Source organism: Lepidothrix coronata, unplaced genomic scaffold (assembly GCF_001604755.1).
Source record: "Lepidothrix coronata isolate B3197 unplaced genomic scaffold, Lepidothrix_coronata-1.0 Scaffold229, whole genome shotgun sequence".
Classification (NCBI taxonomy): domain Eukaryota; kingdom Metazoa; phylum Chordata; class Aves; order Passeriformes; family Pipridae; genus Lepidothrix; species Lepidothrix coronata.
The window spans coordinates 686560-705423 of NW_016690409.1; the positions used below are offsets into that span (position 1 = coordinate 686560).

The following is an 18864-nucleotide window of genomic DNA, read 5'->3' on the forward strand; positions in this document are numbered from 1 at the left end:
GCTCCGCCGCCCCCCCCCAGCGCCCCGGCACAGCCCGCACCGCCCCGCCCCCCCCGCGGCTCCGCCTCTGCCCGCCCCCGCCGGCACCGGGCACCGGGAACGGCGCCGGGTAACGGGACCGGTGCCGGGCACTGAGTAACGGCGCCAGGTAATGGCACTGGGTTAATGACACCAGCACCGGCACCAGCACCGGGTCTTGGCATAGGGTGCCAGAAGTGGGTAACGGCACTGGCACTGGGTAACAGCAGCAGCACCGGGCACCAGCACCGGGCACCAGCACCGGGCACGGACAGAGCCCAAAACAGCTACAGGCTTCAGCATCGACTCTGGCAAGGCACAAACTAGCACCGGAGTTTAGCACTAAGTACCGGGGAAGCCCAAAGCAGCACCGGGCCTCGGTGCTGGGAGTAGGAGTGATCAAACCGGTGGCCGCAGACATGGCTGCGGGGCTGCCTCGTGCTGACATTGGGCCCTCCGTGTGAAGCGACCGTGGCTGCCTGGTGTCCACTCCTGCCACAGACTCGGGCTGATGTTTCGTGGCCATGTGCACAGCCAAGGTGCCGCAGCCTCGGGCACCTGAGGCGACAGGATCCACCTCTCCTGAGCTGCCACATCCCCTGCACGCTTTGAGGAGACCCAAGGCACTGCTGGCTCCTCTGGGGTAGCCCAAACACAGAAAGGTGGCAGTGGCCATGAGAAAACCATCCTGAGGTGCTCTTGCATAGGTGCCACCCACAGCAGACCCCTCCCGGCAGCACTGGCACCCTGGGGGCATCCCGGGTGACAGACACCCCGAGCAGGGAGTTGCTGCGTGGTGATGGGCAGGGGTGGCGGCAGGAAGCAATACTGGGTGTGCTCGTTCTGCCCCAGCGCTCGCACCCACCGCATGGGATCTCCCGGGCTTTCACTTTCATTACCAGTTCATCTTCTGTGGCCTGAAAAAAACTCCGGAGGGAAATTCAGCCGGCCCAGGGCCTTGTCCCATTCTGGGCTGGTAGAAGCACAGGTGACCCTGCCTGGGGTGGTGAGCACCCAGCTCTGGCCTTGGGAATCTGGGAGGGATGGGCTCATCTCTCCTTGTGCCAGCACTGGAACAGAATTGCTCTCAGACAGTTGATGCACTGGCAATTGCAAATCGCTTGGCCAGTGCGTCAGAGCACAGCCCCAAGTTCCCACCTCTCCATTGCTTTTGTACTAAAGTCCTCCAGCTCCAGCTCCAGCTCCTCACTGCCTTGTCCAGCTCCACATGTCCAAGAGATAAACACCTGTGGGATGGGCAGGCACCAGCACAGCACCTGCTCCATACAAACGGCAGCCACAAACCGGTGCTTTCTGACTCACCTCCTCCCCGCCAGCCTTGCTCTGTGCCCAGAGCAGCTGCAGTGAACGGGACAGCCCAGGAGGATGAGTGACTCTAGCCCAAGCAGTCCCTATCTCCCACCAAATGTTTTGCTGCCTACGCTCACCCGCTCTGTAGTGTTTCATGCACAGGGTCTGACCCATCGCTGCTGAGACACTGCCAGCAGAGCCCTGGCTGCAGTTCCCAGTGCTCCTGAGGTGCTCTGGACCTCTTAGGGTAGGTGAGCTGGGACCCCAGAGAGATAGGGACGGGTGCCCAGCATGGGGCCAGCAGCTCCCACGCTCCCTTTGTCTGTATCCACTGAGACAAAGCAAAAGGAATGGGGAGCGTAGTGCAGGGCCCTGGTCCCTGCCCGCCCTGCTCAGCTGGGACATTCTCAGTCCAGTGAGTTGCATCACGCAGACACAGCTTTCACAATCCCTGGCCCACATAACCCATCGGCACAGTCAGCCGGGCACCGGCTGCTCAGGCCAGAGAATCAAGGTCACACACAATGTCTGTGGCTGCTGGGGCTCCATCTGGGCACCACAGATCCAGGGAAATCCAGAGGGTCTGGGACGTGGCACTCCCTGTGCCAGAGACCCACACAGCCACATGTGCTTGGGAGAGATAGAAGATGTACACAAAACACCCTCCGTTCCCTCTCCCTTCCCTCCCTTCTCCCTCCCCTTTTTGGTAGGAAGGGGGAAAAAAAGGAGAAAGAAATCAGTGATGGGAGAGAAAGTGGAGAGGGCTCCATGCTGAGAGAGCAAATGGAATCCAATAAAATCCAATACAATCAAATCACAGTTTTGTTTCAAACAGGTCCCAAGGAAAAGTCTGAGCTGGCTGGTGGGGATGTTACCCAAGAGAAATTCTTTCTTTCTGGAGGAAGAGAACGGGAGAACAACAACTGCAGCAGTCCGATGGAGAGGCTGTCCCTGGCTCTGCCCCAGCACTGCCCCAACTTAGCCCCAGCTCTGCCTCAGCTTTCTTTGGTCCTCAGAAAGTCTCAAAAAGTCTCTGGGAAGGTGAGCAGTGTCCAGGCTGAGCCGTGGCCGGACGCATGATCACCTCACATGAGCTCAGCAGGATGCTGAGTGACGCTGTGCATTCCAAGGACAGAGGGATCCTGGGGCTGAGTAAGTGATTTCCTAGAAAATTGCCCCTGTGTTTGGAGCAGGAGCGAAAGGAGTGCAGGGAGAGAGTAGCCTTCCTCTCTAAGTGGCATTTTGAGGGTCTTAATTATTTCTCAGGAGTGGAAGCATTTATTTAGGCAGCTCTGGAGAGGTCCCAAGGCTTCTGGCTGCTGCCCCAAAGCCCTCCTGGCACATCTGGTATGCAAGGCTCTTCCACAACCCTCCCTGCTGCTCCTGGGATGTGCAGGGTGCAGTGCTCAGTGCTCAGACAAGGCACAAGCACCCAACCACAGTCACCTGCAGGCAGGACACAGCCTCAGCTCCATCCCCTCGAGTTTATTGGGAAGCAGGAGTTCATATGGAGGACCCCAGCCCCACCCTGTCCTTGCTTTGGGTCCCTCACACTCCCAGGTTTGTGGTGAGGCCACAAAACCCTTATGTGATAATCCAGCCCAGCTAATGCAAAACAGACGAATCCCAAAATTAGTCACAGCTTTGTGCTTTCCCACAAAGGTCCCACTGGAGAACCAGCCCAGATGGGCCCCATGGGGTTCCAACCCTGGTGCTGGTGAGAGGGGCAGCCTGTGGAGAGCGGGATCAGCGGCTGAAGGGACAGGGCAGCAGCACAGACCCTGCCAGGGCTCAGCCAGCCCACGGGCACCCAGGAAGCTTGTCACTGGCACAGGCTCAGCCCCATGGTGCCTCATGCCAGCAGGAGGGGAGGATCTGCTCCAGCAAAGACCTGGTAAATGGCATTTTATGCGAGGAGGAATTTCCACAGGAAACCTTCTGCTTCCAGCCACTCAGATACAGCTGGGAACAACCCAGCAAAAGCTTGGCCTTGGCAGCCAAGCAACGCTATTGCCTGGGCAAAGGCTCTTTGTTCCCTCCATAGTTCCTCCAGTTTGGAAAAAACATCCAGTTTCTGCTACTGGAACACCTGGGGCAGCGACAGCCCAGCTGGGTCTGGGGTGGGCACCAGAACCCCACATCAGTCCCGCTGCACCCAGGGGGGGCACAGGGGACCCAGCAGCACCCACAGCCCAGCTCAGACTGAAGATACAAGTGTCTCATGCCACCCCCAGTGCCAGGCCTGGCTGGGGGCATCCAGAGCGTGGACACTGGGGCAGGACTTGGCCCTGCCACCCTGCAGTGATGCATCCCCACATCCCCATGCAACCCCTGTGCATCCTTGCACTCCCCCTGCTTCCCTGCTCTCCCTTGCAGAGCTCAGGTTGCCACAGTAACCGCTCTGTCCTAGCTGCTCTTGCCATAAACATGCTGCCACGGGTCAGCCCAGTCCAGTGGCTGCACCAGGGCCAGGGCCCTTCACTGCGCACTAGGGCGAGCTGAGCCCTCAGCACTGGTGCTGCCACAGCCCAATGCTGCACTCTGAGCCAGGATGGGATGCCTGTAGAGAAACAGGCAGGTTGTGTCCCTCCAGCATGGCCACCAGTGGGGCTCACAGGTGGTCCACTTTGGGGAACCACGCTGTGCTGGAGCTCTGAGTTCAACCTCTGCCACACCTGGCAGCGGGAACTGCCACTGCTTGGCTCTGCTCTGCTGCATATTAAAGTCTGAGCGTGATGCAATGTTTGACTGTTGTGTTACGAGCGCTGGAAGCAGGGACTGGGATGACTTTTGGCTCAGGAAGTGGTGGCATGTGCTCCGCAGCTCAGCACATGTCCCCATGGAAAGACCCTGCCCAGCACCTGGGAGGGCAGAGGAGACCCTCAGTCAGGTCCCCAGCAGGTCCTGGGGGTCTTTGCCTCCCACCCCCATGCTGCAAGCACTGCTCGTTCAGTTGCTTGGCCCAGGAACAGGGCTGGAACTGGAGCCACAGCTGAGCCATGGCCTCCCTAATGCCTGTCTGCCAGTTTACTCCCAAGGAACTGCCAATATTCCACAACCTGGACAGGCCTGGGGGCCACCAGGACCCCAGGGGCATGTGGGCCCCCCCCCCGGGGCCCAGTCCAGACTGCCTATGGCATAAGGCTGCCCTCCCAGGTGGCCACCCATCCCCACGGGGCTGCCCCGTGCCCATCACGCAAGTGTCCGCGTCCCAAGCCGATTATCTGCATACGGAAACCCCTAATCCGTTTGCATGTTTGGCTCCAACACCATTCCTGCTCCTCCCTGCTGTGCTGCAGCCCTGGGCAAGGAGCAGAGCCACCCCGTGACCTCCTTTCAGAGCCACAAACAACCCCGGCACAGGCAGAAAGTGGGGGCTGCAGCCCCCCCAGAGGTGGCTGGAGCAGCAGGAGAGGGAGAGGGTGTTGGCAAATGTCCTCTTGCCCCAGATGTTGCAAAGGTCTCGCCAGCCCAGCACAGAGACCCTCCCTGGGCACTTTCTCCTGCTGGACATCAGGCTCCAGCAGTTCCCAGCCTGCTGCCAACCAGAGCATTGACAGAAGGAACCGCGAGATGGGAGCAGCAGCCCATTAATCCTGATACTCAGGGCTGGCCCCAGCTGAGCAGGGCAGGTTCCAAGAGGGATGCAGTGGGCACAGGGAGATAAGAAATCCCTGATCTGCAGGAGTGTGGGATGGAACACCATGTTCCTGACACCAAACGGTTATGGCAACCCCAGGGTTTACAGACGGGTAAGAAAATTCTTCACTCCAGGGTCTTCAAACACATCCCACAGCTGGCAGAGGGGAGCTGGGAGCTGCTAGAGCAGGAGAATGGGGGCCCTGAGGATGGGCTGAGCCTTGTTCCTCTGTGAATTGCCCCCCCCCCCCCACACACACACCCACCCTGGGCTGTGCCACTTGGAGCAGGCAAAGATGCCATGCAGCTGCCTTGGGAGCAGGAACAGGTTTGTGGGGTTTGTGCAGAGCTCTGGTTTGGTTTGACAGTGAAATGAATGGTCTTGAAGGGGCTGGTTCCTGGAGCAGGGACACGTGATGGCCTCAGTGCTCAGCTCAGACCCAAGCAGGATGCTCCAGGGTACATGGAAGGCAGAGGAGGCTCCAGGGCACCTCCAGCGCCCGGAACAACCCAGCACAGCCAGTTCCACATGACCCGCATGTGGAACAATCCCCCTAATCCTGCTCTGACAGAGCAATAATCTCTCCCTCTTGGCCTCACCAGAACACAAACCCTGGAACCATCCTGTGCTCTGTTGTGTTGCGGAGGGCCACAGGTGCAAGTGCTACGGTGGGATCCACAGGGGTGGAGATGTTGGTGCTCTGTGGGTAACATGGCAGTGGCACCGCCCCTGCTCCCAGCCCCGCACACCCACCCACCCCTTGCCCTGCAGAGCCTGAGAGCTGCTGTCCCCAACTCCAGCCCAGGCACTTCCACCCGGAGCCCACCAGGCAGAGGCACTGGCAGAGGTCCCACTACAGCCCCAGGTAGTCTGGGCTGGGAGCAGCCAGAGAGGCCCCCAGCGCAGCCCGTCCTCCCACGCTGGCACCGGCGTTTCCTCTGCGCAAGCGGAGGAGACCCGGGCACAGCTCTGGGGCAGAGAAAGCAGCCACAGGGGCTGAGGCGTGGCCATAGCCCCCCGTGGGCCCCGATGAGGGGCAGCTGCCCACGCGTGCCGGGCAGGTGCTGGCAGCACTGCAGCTGGTTCACGCCGGGGGCAAACCGCAGCTGCGGCACCAGCCCCGCGTTTCGCTGACTGAGGCTCCAGTTCCCGGAGCGGGGTCAGGTGGGTGCTGCAGGCAGAGCTGAGCTCACACCCCAGAGCACGTCGCTTCAGGGCCTTTATTTCGGGGAAAGTTAAAGCCTGTAGATACAGCAATAAAATATACAAAAAAATAAAAATTTTTTTACAGTATCAGATGCTGCCCTGGGCTCCAAGGACTGCAGCTGGAGGCAGCTACGGTGAGCACAGGGGCAAAGGGCCCTCCTGCCCTCTGAGCATGCCTAGGGCCAGCCATGGACCCTCCATCCTGCTCCTATACAGTTTGGGGGAGCTGGCCTGGACCCCACAGCCCCAGGAGTTCTCCCCTCTGGCTTCCTGCCTGCTGGTTGCAATGCAATTGGGGGAGGCAGCTCTCCCACTGCCTCCCCTTCCCCTCCACTGCTCATCCATGTCCGTGTACCCACTGCATGGAAAGGGCAGGAGGGCTCCCCTCATTGTGGTAAATGCAGGACCACAAGCACTGACCTCTCAAAACCCAGGACACCTGCTTTTCATAACATCCACGTCTCCATTATGCGCTGCCCTGTGGCAAGTTCCTCTCCCCACATCCACCTGCTCCCTTCAACTCTTGCCCCCTGCCACCTTATGTGAGGGCCAAACTCCAACAGAAATGCCACATGAAGCCCCCAAGAAGCTGCAGATCCCATGCCTGGCCCCTCACAAGCCAGAGGGAAAGGGACAAGCCAGGTACCCCACTGCTGACCACCCTGGCTCCAGCAGTTCCCCAGAGTCCAACAGGTCTAACTCACAGTACGGGCAGTGTGGCCACACTCCCAGCCCCAACCTGGCCACAGGGCAACCATGGCCAGGGCAGCCTCTGTGGTTACACCCAGGTCCCAAAACAGGCCCCAGATGCAAACGCTGCTCACATGCAGGCACCACTGCTGGGAGGCAGCACTACCACGGCTCCAGGCAGCCTCTGCCCCACAGGGACACCAGCCATTCCAGCAGGAGCTCAGGGCTGCTGGCGCTGGCCAGTGCCCTGTGCCCACAGCAGAAATTTGGTGACAAGCACAAGCAGCTCCTGAACCTCCCTGCTCCCAGCAAAGCCCAGGCTGAGTCCAGCAGTAGCAGTGTCCTAGCAGGGCAGGAGTGCCCAGGTACATCCACCTTCAGCTCTGAGCCCTGTGCTGGTCCTGCTGGCCAAAACCAGGGCAGGGGGAGGCACAGGGGAGACCACCTTGCACCCTGCAAGCTCTGGGAGGTGCTGGGCAGCAGAAGGGCAGGCCCCACTGCACAGCTGACCCCCTCTGCAAATCCGGGCTCATAAAGTCTTGAGGGTTTGGGGTTCTGGCAGTCAGGGTGGCAGCTTCCAGCCCTGGGCTGCAGAAGCATTTGTAGGAACTGCAGCTGCAACTGGAGGGAAATAGGCACTTGAATGAGCAAAAATAATAAAAAACTGTTATGGAAGGAAATAGAAAAAGGTTCATCCCCCTGCCCCAGAGACAACTGGCACCACCCCAAAGAGGGGCTGCTCCGTTGGGGCAGGCAAGGAACTGGGGGCACAGACCCGGCCCCCAGCTGCTCTCAAGGACAGGCTCAGAGCAGCCATGGCCGAGTGGGACAAATCCAGGAGACCTCTCTGGAGGTGGGAAGGCCGAGCCCGGGGAGGCCCCGCGCGCCAGCACAGCCCCTCACATGGGCGAGGACGCACACTCCGGGGTCAGCTCCATGTCGAAGGTCAGCGACTCTGCGGGCAGACACAGCTGGGGTTACGGGGCCCGCGCGTGGCCACAGCCAGGCCCCCCTGGAGCCCCCCCAGACTCACCAAACTGCCCTCCCGAGTTGCCCTCCGCGCCCTCGCTGCTGTTGCCGAACTGCATGAGTGAGTCCAGGGTGCGCGGGGACATGGGCAGGTCGATGGTGTTGCTGAAGGAGGTGCTGTCAAAGGGAGGAAAAGCACAGAAACCTCCAGAGTCAGGGCCTGGCCAGAGCTCGCTGACACCCCCTCTCCCCACTGAGGGGCCGCTGGGCCATGCCAGAGGCCTCCAGAGGAAAGAGCTCTCCAGAGGAAAGGGGCCCCAGAGGGGAAGAACCAGGCTGTGGTTTGGGCAGCAGCCGGAGCCTGGCTCAGCCTCTGCCATCACCCCAGGCTGGGAGGCCCACAGCACATGGGTAAAGCCCAGGCAGAGGAGGGAAGGAAGGCAACCCCTCCTCAAGGGAGATTGAGCACACAAACACCCCCGAAGCACTGACAGACACCCCACAGGAACACTCACGGGGTGACACAGATGAATTTGGTCTTCAGATACGGAGCAGCGCCTGCAAGGAGGGAGCAGCCTCGTCAGCAGCCACTCAAGGATGAACCCCACTCTCCTCCTCCTGGAGCACAGGCACTGCCCACCCTCTGCCCCCACTCCATGGGACCCCACAGCTGGTTCCACACTGTGGCTGTGCCCTTCAGGGATGGCACAGGGTCCTGACTGGTGACAGCCCTTCCAGTGCTGTCCCTGTGACACAGGAGCCACGGAAAGTCAACGACTACCTGAGTCCGTCGCTTCCGAGTGCTCCTGGCTCTCAGAGCGGCAGTACTTCCCAAACGCCTCCTCCTTGGGGATGTCTGGGTACAGGTACACCAGTGGGGACACCAGGATGTTGGTGGCATCCATGATTTTGTAGCCCATGATGATCTCCGCAAACGACATGTTGTTGAGCTGCTGCTTGGTGTAAGGTTCCACCGACTGGATCTGTGTCTTCCCTGCGCACGGAAGGAGAATTTTGGCAGAGGGCAAAGGCAGAGCCTCCCTCAGACACCCCCAGAGCAGCAAGGACAAAATGGGCCTGAGGCTGTGATCAGCCTTACCAGGCACCCCGGACTGGGTGGGGGACTGGGGCCTGCCAGCTGGGTTCAGTGCCACGGACAACCGTACCCAGTGGCAGCACGTGGGCAGGGACACCCAAGAGGCAGAGACCAGGAAAGGGCCACCTGGGTTAACCCGGGCAGAGAGCTTGTTGCGACAAGAACAAAGGACAACTGTCTTATCACGGGGTCCCAAGCCTCCTTTAGAGCCTGGAATGCTCAGCCAGGTACCCAGAGCACCGAGGGGAGAGCTCATACCGCTGATGTCCTTCTCCACCCACGTGAAGGTGATGCCACCTTCCTTGCTGCTCTCGCTGAAGCGCAGCAGGAAGGTCCCCGGGGGCTTGGTGCTCAGGATGGCTCGCTCCCGCTCCTTGCTGATGAACCCCATGATGTACCTGGGCAGCAGGAAGCGAGAAGAGCGAAGGTGTGTCAGGGCACAGGCGCAGCTCCTCCAGGATGTGAGCCCTGCCAGCTCTGGTCAGCAGCAGGACCCAGCCTGGCTATTGGCATTTTAAGGATTCCTAGTGGGGTTTCACTCTGAACAAGCAAAAAGCACCCCAAGAGAGCCCACCTGCACTTGGACAAGGCACCCCACACCATCAGAATGGGACCTGTGGGACCCTCCCAACACCCAGCCCAGCCAAGGACTCTGGGCTGGCGCTCACCCTTCGTTCCACAGTGCCAGGATGTACTTCTTCACCAAGTCAATGATGTTATCCAGCCAGACCCAGAAAGAGAAGCCTTTACCAGCCATGTTCTCCTGAGGAAAAGGCAGAGAGGCTGTGAGCACAGCTCGAGGAAGGGAACAGCCAAGGGAAGGTGCTCAGGGAACAGAGGGAGTTCTACCTTGCAGAACTTGGCCCAGGTGATCTGACAGCCAGAGTAATTCACACCCGGTCCTGGCAGAGAACAGGAACATGAACATTTAAATAGAGCTTTTCTTCCAAAGACACCCTTTCCAGGGAGCAACTTGAGGTTTGTGTTGTTTGGGAGAAAACCAAGCAACTGAAAATTACAGCTTCTCTGCTAAACATGGGACCTCGCTCCTGGATGGCATGTACAGGTGGGGACTCACCCCGAGGGACAGCAGGGACGGGCAGGACACCAAGCCAAGTCACCCAGCACTTACCCAGCAGTTTTTCTGCCAGCGTGGTCAGCTGCTCAATGCTAAGGCCACGCTTTGTGGTGGAGGAGAACTGCCAGCTCAGCACCTCTGCCACCTGGTCCCAGGTCCCAATGGGCGGCTTGGTGAAGAAGTTCACATTCTGCACCAGGGAACACATGGCCCTAAGTGGGACACGAGACAGAAGCAGGGCCGGGTCCTGCCCGAGCCCCGTTCCCCACTCACAGCTTCCCTCTGCCCCCCGGACACACCCATGCCAACACCTGCCTGCTGCCTCCCCACACCAGCCCTACCTTGGGGTTGTTGGTCAGCATGTTGTACCACAGGATAGACGCCCAGGCATTGGGCATCTGGCAAATGTTGGAGATCACCACCACAGGCAGCGAGTGGGTCTGCAAAGAGAGGATGTGAGCACAGGCTGGGACGTGTCCCAGAGCTCTTCTGCACCCAGGCCCACAGCAGCAACAGGCAGTGATCCATGTCTCACCTCCAGGTCGATCTTCAACCCCTGGTGATACACCTCTGTCTCGAAGGTGATGAGGTGCAGCTCCTCGGTGACTATCAGTGAGGCCTGGGGCAGAAGGAGACACCATGGAGCACCCAGGAGACACCCACCCCTGGCCTGATGCATGGCCAACAGGCCCAGTGCTGCTGCTTGGGGCTGGCCTGGCAGCTGCCAACGTGCCAGTTGATGCCTGCAGACCCCCAACCTCAGGGCAGGGCTCAGCTACCCCTGTCAGAGGCCCCCCACACTCACATCACAGTTGGCTCTGCCTCCGTTCCCGCAGCGCTGCTCCCGCAGGGTCTGTGGAGAGAGGCACAGGCTGCAGTTGCACCGACAGCACACGGCCCAACAGGGGCAGCCCAGGAGCCCACAGTACCCACCAGGTGCTTGAACTCTGCAGAGAGGCTGCCGTTGTTCGACTCCTCCATGTTCATGACTTTGGTGTTGGTCCCCAGGATGTTAAACTTCCGGGACCTGGGAAGAGAAAAGACAGGCTGCAGCTGACAGGGCCCTCTCAGAGTGAATGTGCAGTAGGATGTTTGCCAGGAATAAGAGCAGAAATGAGAAAAAATGACCAAAACAAACATTGCACTTACCCCCGAAGTGCTGCAACATCCCCGGAGTCCCTAGGAAAGGGGAGAGACACACCAGGTCATGGCTGTGGCCTTCCCACTCCAAGCAGACAAGCTGGTGTGCAGCACTGGCTGCATCCCAGCATGAGTCCCACGAGCCCCCCAGGCTGTCCCCCAACACGGGGACAAACCTCCAGGACCCACTGTCACTCTGCACCCTCCCCTTTGACTGGGGGTCACACTGGCCCTTGGTGTGGAGATGGAGCCCAACCCAAGAGCAGCAGAAACAAGTCCCACCCCAGTAATTCCACCCAGTGCCATTGGGAGGGGAGCACAGGACTCACTTGTCAATGCAGACTTTGATTTTCAGCTGATAGTTCAGCTCTGGAAACTTGACCAACAACCTGCAAGAGTCAGCAGACAGGGAGTGTGAACATCCTGTTCATGCAAACACCCCCTGTGCACCAGGCATAGCTGGCAGCCAGCAGCATGGACCAGTTCTTCCAGTGCCCCTGGGCCCATGTGCACACAGGCCTGGGACACATCAGCTCTGAGACCTGTCCCCAGATCAGGGGAGGTGCTGATATTCCACTGAGCACCCTGAGGATCTTGTTTGGGCTGCTGACTGCCTACACCAGGCTCTGAATAAACACCTTCCACACTGTTCTGCACCAGGGGCTGCCATATGCCAAGGGGGCGACGGGGGCACAGCTGGGAGAGGGTGAGGAAGCTCTAAGCAGAGCCCAGTGTCAGAACAGCCTCTCTCCATGAAGGCTGGCAGGGAACACAGCCCACCTAAGCAGCAGCTGGCCAGGGATGCACTGACATTTCCACCGCCCACCTCCCCAGCGGGATTTACCAGAACCCAGCTGGCTCCAGGAACACGGCAGAGCGCCAGCCAGCCCTACACTGAGTCACATGGGCAGCACTCCAGCCTGCTGGGATCCATCCCTCTGCGATCCGTGCCCTCCCAGCACCTGCGCTCCCCAGGTAAGCTGGGGGCTGCACCTGCACCAGCATCTCCTTCAGAGAGTGATCCTGCTCCACCCTCCCTGCACAGCTCCCCTCCCTCACCTGCAGGGGCAGTGACCCACCTGACTTTGGTGGTGAACTGCACACCCGTCTTGATGACAAGGGGCCGGTCGGGGTGCATGGGCATGCAGGGCTGCCTCTCCACGACGAAAGCACTGGGGGAACAGCACAGGGACAGCAGTCAGACCTCACTGCCCACCCTCCACCCACAGCCGTGACCGGGACTGCCCATGGCCCCTGCCCTTGGCACCTTTTCATCAGGTTCCTGAACAGCTCCACAATCCGTTCCTCCAGCATGGGCCGGTGCTGGACAATCGGGTCACCCTTGTAGGATACTTTCTGCTGGAGTTCTTCCAACTTCTTGATCTGCTGCCGGGTCTGTAGCTGCGATTCAGCAAGAGAGGTTATCCTAGGGGAGAAGAGAGAACCTAGGCTCACTCTGGCTGCCAAGCCTGCACAGTCCCAGCCCGCAGAGCCCTTTTCTTCCCAAGCAAGGGGATGCTCTCCGTGCCAGAGACCAAACCAGCTGAGAAGTGAGAGTGTCTGTGGCTCCTAGCCCAGTGTGTTTTTCTAGGCCACACAAACAAAACCTGCACATGCCCAAGTTCTGCAGAGACACCAGGGTCAGAAGCTTTTCAGCAGCTTCAGAAACCCCCAGGCCTGTGGCTGGGGACACCAGGACACCATTCCAGCACTGGTGCCCACGATCAAGGCTCAGTCTGACCAGTGGGTTACACTGACACGTGCAGGCACTCGAAGCCATTTTGCAAGGATATTTCCAGAGGCAAAGAGCTTGTTTCCATGGCAGGTGTGTGAGTGCCACTGCTCTGAGGCAGACACAGCCCCAGCCAGCTCTCACCAGTTCTCGAGGCGGTCCAGGCAGATATTGGGTGGGCCACCAATGCAGGCAATCTGCTGCCGCCTCTTCCAGTCTGCCAGTTCCTCATCCGCCAGCATCTTCTGCACGTACTCCATGGCCGACAGCAGCCCGGCCAGCTCGCTCACTATGCCCTGCCAAGAGAGAAAGCAGAACCTTCGGCACCCTGTGACTGCCAGTTTCACATTCACAGACAAGGAAGAAGTCGCCCAGGGCTGTGTTTCCAGCACTGCTCTGGTTCTGGCCATGCAGGAACACCAAACTCCAACCCTGAAGAAGGAGGATTTGCACCTGAGGGGATCTGGAGGGCTGGATGCCCCACGTACCCTGCGCATCTGGTCCAGTGCTGTCAGCATCTGCTCCAGCTGCTGCATCTTCTGACGGGTCACTGACTGGTTGTTCCCGTTCAGGTCCTGCATGTCTGTGCAGAGGTGAGAAGCTTCAGGCACACACACACAGACTCTTCCCGCCCTCCCAAGTGACACAACACTCCCACAGCAAAGTGCAGGCGCCCTGAAAGCACACCCCCCACACACACACAGTCAAGGAGGAATCTGACACAGCCTCCAAACACCTCCGTGGCTCTCCCACACCCACAGAGACCATTTCCTCCCCATGCCCCTGCTGTGCTCACAGCAGAACTCTGGTTCAGCTCTCCCAGGGGGAGCATGAGCGGCAGAAACAAAAAACCAGGTTTCTGCAATTGCCATGCAAATGCCCTGAGCCCGAGCACCTTCCTGCTGAGAGCTGAGGCTGGAACACACCCTCCAGCAAGTTTCCTTGCAGGAACACACTGTGGTTTGCAGATGCTAATGAGCTGCCATTACCTCCTTGGCTTTTCAAAGTCTTGTAGTTAAAATCAAAGTCATCCTGGAGATTCTCCACCACTTTCATCTTCTGCTCCAGATCCTGCAAGGCAAAAGATGTGGATTCATTCAATGCACTAAAGCACCATGGTGGGGAAAGCAGAAGGTGTCCAGGCAGACATGTACCTGCACCCTCTTCCTGACATCCTGCAGGTGTTGCTCCAGCATCTGCTGCTTCTCTGTCACCACAGCTGCTGTTGGATGTGTTGCCTGTCCCCCTTGCTGCAGAGGGGACAAAGAGGGCATTAGGACAGGGTTGTGACACGGGGATGCTCCCTCCCACCCTGAGGAGGTTCTGCAGGGTCTTCACCCCATCCCTAACACGTGCCAGGGCAGCTGGCTGCTCACTTCAGTGTCAGCTCTGCAGTGACACAGGGGTCAGGGCACTCCTCACGCGAGGGTGAGAGGAGAGATGGGGGCATCCAACTCACAGCACCCACACAGAGCACCCAGGCTGCATCCTGGCTGTCGGGAATCTGGGTGGCAGCCCTGGGATACCTGGCCACTGACCTGGGCTGCAGTGGCAGCAGTCTGGAGGAGTCGGGACTCTTCCCACAGGCAGCGAGCCACGATGCGAGCGATTTCCATTGGCTTCTCCAAGTACCTGCTCTGTAAAGGTTCAAACCCTCACGGTTAGCAGGCACGAGGCAACCCCTGGGATCTCCACAACCTTTAGGGCTGCGGGTGGTGAGCTGTGCCAAGGAAATCACTGGACTCCCACCAGCTCCCCCCTGCACCTTCTGCTGCCCAACTGGTACTTCCCACCTCACCTGCAGGAACTGCTTGATCCGGCGCAGGTTGTGCTGGTAGAGGACGTTGGACTCCTGTAGGAAGCGGCTGTACTGCTGGTCGATCTCCCCCAGCAGGTTGTGGAACACCAGCGTGGCGTGCGACTCCTTGCTGGCTGCATATGCCCTGCAGGAGGGAGGGAGAGCCCTGGGTGCCCAGCAGAGGGCAGGGGGGCTCTGCTCACGCCTGCCATCCCCTGTGCAGTTTACAGAATCACAGAATCATTTAGGTCATAAAACTCCTCCAGGATCATTGAGTCCAACCTTTGACCAATCACCACCTTGTCAACTAGACCAGAGCACTCAGTGCCACATCCATTGTTTCTGGTCCGGGGTCTGACACGATGCAGAGTCCCACTCCATGCACAGTCCCACTCCTCTTGGCGTCACAGGGAGGGAGGCCAGTCCTGCCACATCAGGTGCCCAGGGAAAGTGGCAGAACTCTTCCAGCCTGCCCGGGCCCCTGCTGCCACTGCGGGCAGGTGTCCCAAGAAACATCCCCTCATCGGCGTTTCACAAGGCCTTACCAGTCCTGGCTCTCAATCCACGGGGCCAGGAACTGCCGGAGCTCCATGGGAAAGCTGTCGCTGTAGAGCTGGTGGAGCTGCTCCAGGTACCGCGTGTCGAGCTGCTGTAGCTGGTTCCACTGCGCCATCCTGGCCAGCTCTGGAGACCTGCTGGGATGGGCACACACGTGGCTTAGAGCTGGCTCCCGGCTCCCTCCTGCCAGGACCCAGCTGTGATCCCTCTGGGGAGGACTGAGTCGGCCAGAACCAGAGATAGGCAGGGCACGAGTCTGGGGCACAGGGCTCCAGGAGGGCTGGTGCAGGCAGGTAGGTCACTGGCAACAGGTAGGAATGAAGCTGTAATCTGGTCTGGCAGGCACTCCTGGCCAGCCCTGCCAGGAGGCAGGGAAACAGCTGTGGAGCTTACAGTAAGTGCGGAAGGCGGAGACTGCCAGGAAACTACAGAAACAAGGAAGGAGCAATTTTCGAGTTCATGACTTGTATCAATAAAAATCAACACTAACGAGGGGACTCCAGCTGTGCCCGGGAAGTGAAGGCAGAGTCACTTCCCTGCAGAAAAGGGTTTGCTTTTCCTAAAGGTCGCTGCAGCAAGTGACGCAGCATCGCAGCGTGCCCTGCTCTCCTGTGGTTTGCTACAGGGACTCTTTCCCCATTTGTCTGGGTGTGAGGAGAGAAAGGGGGAACATCCTCTGTAGGCTGAGGCACAGGGAGGGGACAGACACTGGCACCTGACATCGAGTTAAAGAGGTTTTTAGAACTTCATAGCACTGAACAGCCTCAAAGGCAGGAGCAGCCTCCACTGGACATTAACCTTGAACCACAACCCTCTGGTGCAATCCTCAGGGAAGTCCACATGAGTCAAACTTGCTTTCAATGGAGCAATGAGTGAACAGGATGAGAGACACTACCCATGCAAGATTCAGCAAACAACAAATGCTCCTTCAGTGATGCAGCTTTTGGGACCATCCAGGCCGTGAGCCACAGGCCAGGCTGTGTGTGGGGCAGCACAGCAGAGCCCCCATTCTGCAGAGGGTTCAGCTCTCTGGGGTCGGTTCTCAGCTGCTGTAGCTCGGGGAGTGCTCCCTCCACCCTGGCAGCTCTGAGGCTCCAGCCCTTTCACTCAGTCCCAGAGGCCACTCCTGTAATGGAGCTGCTGTTGAGGGGAAAACCCAACAAATGCACAGGCCAGGCAAGAGTGAAAACCCACCATCCCCACGGGGAGTGCCCTGCCTGTCCGGGGAGCTCAGCTGCCTCATTTCCTATTGCACCACACGCCGGCACCCCCGCGGAGGGGGGGCTGCACCAGCCCCTCCGGAAATGGCAGCAGCTGCTGCCCCAGCCCAGCTCCTGCCAGCCCTGAGCCGAGGATGGTGCCGCAGCACCACCGCACAGGAGGCAGCCACCCGGGTGGCCCCTGCCATGCCTGGTGCCAAACAGTTTGCAGACAGACTTTCCCCTGTCAGGTTGCAGCAACCAAACCAGATGCCACATCCGGACCCTTAATCCAAGCAGATGTTCCACAAGAAAGCCACAATCCCGGTATTTCAGGGCAGTGCTGGAGCCACAATCTGCAGAGCACCAAGGGGTCAAGAGCAAAGCTCCCAGGCTGCTGTGTGGCAGCGGCACTTGGACAGAAACCAGACACTTCCCACTGCCACAAACAGCTGCAGGACAAGCCAGCTCACAGCACCAAGCTCCAGCTCCTCCCAGCATCCACAGAACGCAGGACCAACATTCCTGGAGGGAAGGGGTCCCTGCGATGCTCCTCACTGCAGCAGTCACAGTGTCAGGGAAGCTCTGACCCTGTCAGCCCTGGAAGCCCACACAGGAGCCTCTCCCTGGCCGGTCTCACCGCCAGGAAGCCTCCCTTGCCTGGGGTAAAGATCTGAGGGTTGAACCTTTCCGATTCCACTGGGCTTGCCCATCCCTGCGGTTTGCCTCTCCTCCACCTTTGGAACAGAGCCAGGGAGCAGCCGACACGGCCAGGGCCAAGCATGGCATGATGCAAGCCCAGGGGTAAACACGCTATCCAGAGCTCAGAGTGGAGCTGCTAAAAGTAGCTCAAGAGCTAAAGTTCACCTTTCTTTATCTCACTGCAAGGGCAGAGCACAAGAGCTCTGCGGTGCCACCAGCAGCCTGGGACAGCTCTGCATGTTCTGACGGCTTCACTCACAACAGGGCTGCCCTGGAAGCAACGCTGCCACTGCCCATTCCATCTGCTTTCTTATTTCTGGGACACACCCTTCACCTGTGCCCCCACAACAAGGAATGACCCCTGGGGCAACACATACAGGGGAGTCACTGGAGAGGCCTTGGAAGGACCATGGACTCTGTGTCCCCTGCAGGGACACAAACAGGATGAAGCTCAGTCACTGACAGTGTTGCAAAGGCCACATCATCAACAGCAGGAGCATCACAGGGTCACAACGGATGCCATCAATAACACTTCAGAGCCCCTCGCTGCCCCTGCTTCCACACAATCAACAGCCTGATGGAAAACTGTTTGACACAGCAGCCAATTGCTCCCGCAGCACAAGAGCCAGTTTGGAAAGGCTGTGAGAACTTGGCTCTACTCCTCTGGAGCGATTTCAAAGCCAGTCTTAGACGTGGAACACAGTGATGAAGAGATTTGTGACACAGGGAGGGAGACGGCTCTGGGAGACCTCACAGCCATGGTGCCGAGTTCCCCGACCATCCCACACGGCTGTCCCCATCACAGCTCTCCAGGGCCCATCCCAGTGGAACTCCCACTGCAGGAGCTGTGAGTGACGCTGTCACCATCCACCCCAGGGCACGGGACACCCAGCCCACACCCCTCCTGTCCTCTGCCACCACTGCTCCAGCAGCTCCAACAGATCCACAGGAAACAGCAGAAGAGGCTCCACTGGGGAGCGACGATGACAGAGATCACTTTCAGGCTGGAAAAGGAGTCACGCACAGGCAGGGCCAGGGCCATTCCCAGCCCCTGCAGGTGCAAAGGGAGGGCTCTGGAGCAGGCCCAGGGCAGCTCACCCTCACCGCTGGGACCCCCTGCTGCTCCCGCCGCGCACGGGACCGTCCCGCAGCGCAACCCCGAAGCCCCGGGGCCGCGTCAGCCCCGCCCGGCTCCAGCGGACCCGGGTGGGCGGCAGCTTCTCCGGCCCCGCCGCTTTTCTCTCTCCGAGGAGCCACAGGGACCATCCGGCTCCGCACCAGGGCTCGGGCTTCCGACGACGGGGCAGCCGGGATGGGCCCCCCCTCGTTACCCTGCGGTGCCCGCCCCGCCCCCGCCCCGCTCCGCTGCGCCCCGGCCCGCCCCCCCCGCGCGGGGCGGCCCCGTCCCCGAGTCGGCTCCGGGGACACCGGCTCCCGAGACCGAGCAGCGTCTGCCCGCTCGCCCCCCGCGCTCACCGGCGGTCCCGGCGGGCGGGCGGGGCGGCGGCTCCCGGTGCTTCCGGTGCTCCCGGTGCTCCCGGTGCCGGCGGAGATCGCGTCCGGCTGCGCTGACGGACCGAACCTCCTGCTGCCGGGCTCCGCCCCGTGTGACGTCACGGCCCAGCGACCAATGGGAACGCGGCACTGCCGCGGCCCCGCCCCGGCCCCGCCCCGATGGCCAATCAGCGCGGTCGCTGTGCGGTGCGTCACGGTGCGCGGCGGGGGGG

At 60.0% G+C, this 18864-nt stretch overlaps 1 protein-coding gene across 3 annotated transcripts; it reads right to left on the reverse strand.

Annotated features, from left to right (window-relative positions):
- Nucleotides 1–6170: 6170 nt before the first annotated feature.
- STAT3 (signal transducer and activator of transcription 3) lies at nt 6171–18726 on the reverse strand. Of its 3 annotated transcripts, none has more exons than XM_017834188.1 (24): nt 18614–18726; nt 15224–15370; nt 14679–14823; nt 14419–14517; nt 14035–14130; nt 13870–13951; nt 13369–13463; nt 13025–13176; nt 12416–12574; nt 12228–12320; nt 11478–11537; nt 11158–11187; nt 10942–11035; nt 10814–10861; nt 10544–10627; nt 10350–10448; nt 10063–10198; nt 9780–9832; nt 9599–9693; nt 9189–9328; nt 8613–8828; nt 8350–8392; nt 7899–8011; nt 6171–7820 (listed from the first exon to the last, which is right to left on the reverse strand). In XM_017834188.1, exons 2-24 carry the CDS (start codon nt 15349–15351, stop codon nt 7765–7767), a joined length of 2316 nt encoding a protein of 771 aa, XP_017689677.1. In that variant the 5' UTR covers nt 15352–15370; nt 18614–18726; the 3' UTR covers nt 6171–7764. The 3 variants fall into 3 exon arrangements, with proteins under 3 accessions (XP_017689677.1, XP_017689678.1, XP_017689676.1); XM_017834189.1 differs by having other exon boundaries at nt 8616–8828; nt 15224–15373; nt 18614–18725; XM_017834187.1 differs by having other exon boundaries at nt 15224–15373; nt 18614–18725.
- Nucleotides 18727–18864: the final 138 nt, after the last annotated feature.

Coding starts and splice junctions, on each gene's coding strand:
- STAT3 (XM_017834188.1), bottom strand. CDS start 15,351: ATGGCGCAGTGGAACCAGCTACAGCAGCTCGACACGCGGTACCTGGAG. Junction 14,824..15,223: donor TGGATTGAGAGCCAGGACTG/GTAAGGCCTTGT, acceptor TCCCTCCTGCAG/GGCATATGCAGCCAGCAAGG. Junction 12,575..13,024: donor CTGGACCGCCTCGAGAACTG/GTGAGAGCTGGC, acceptor CTTCTCCCCTAG/GATAACCTCTCTTGCTGAAT.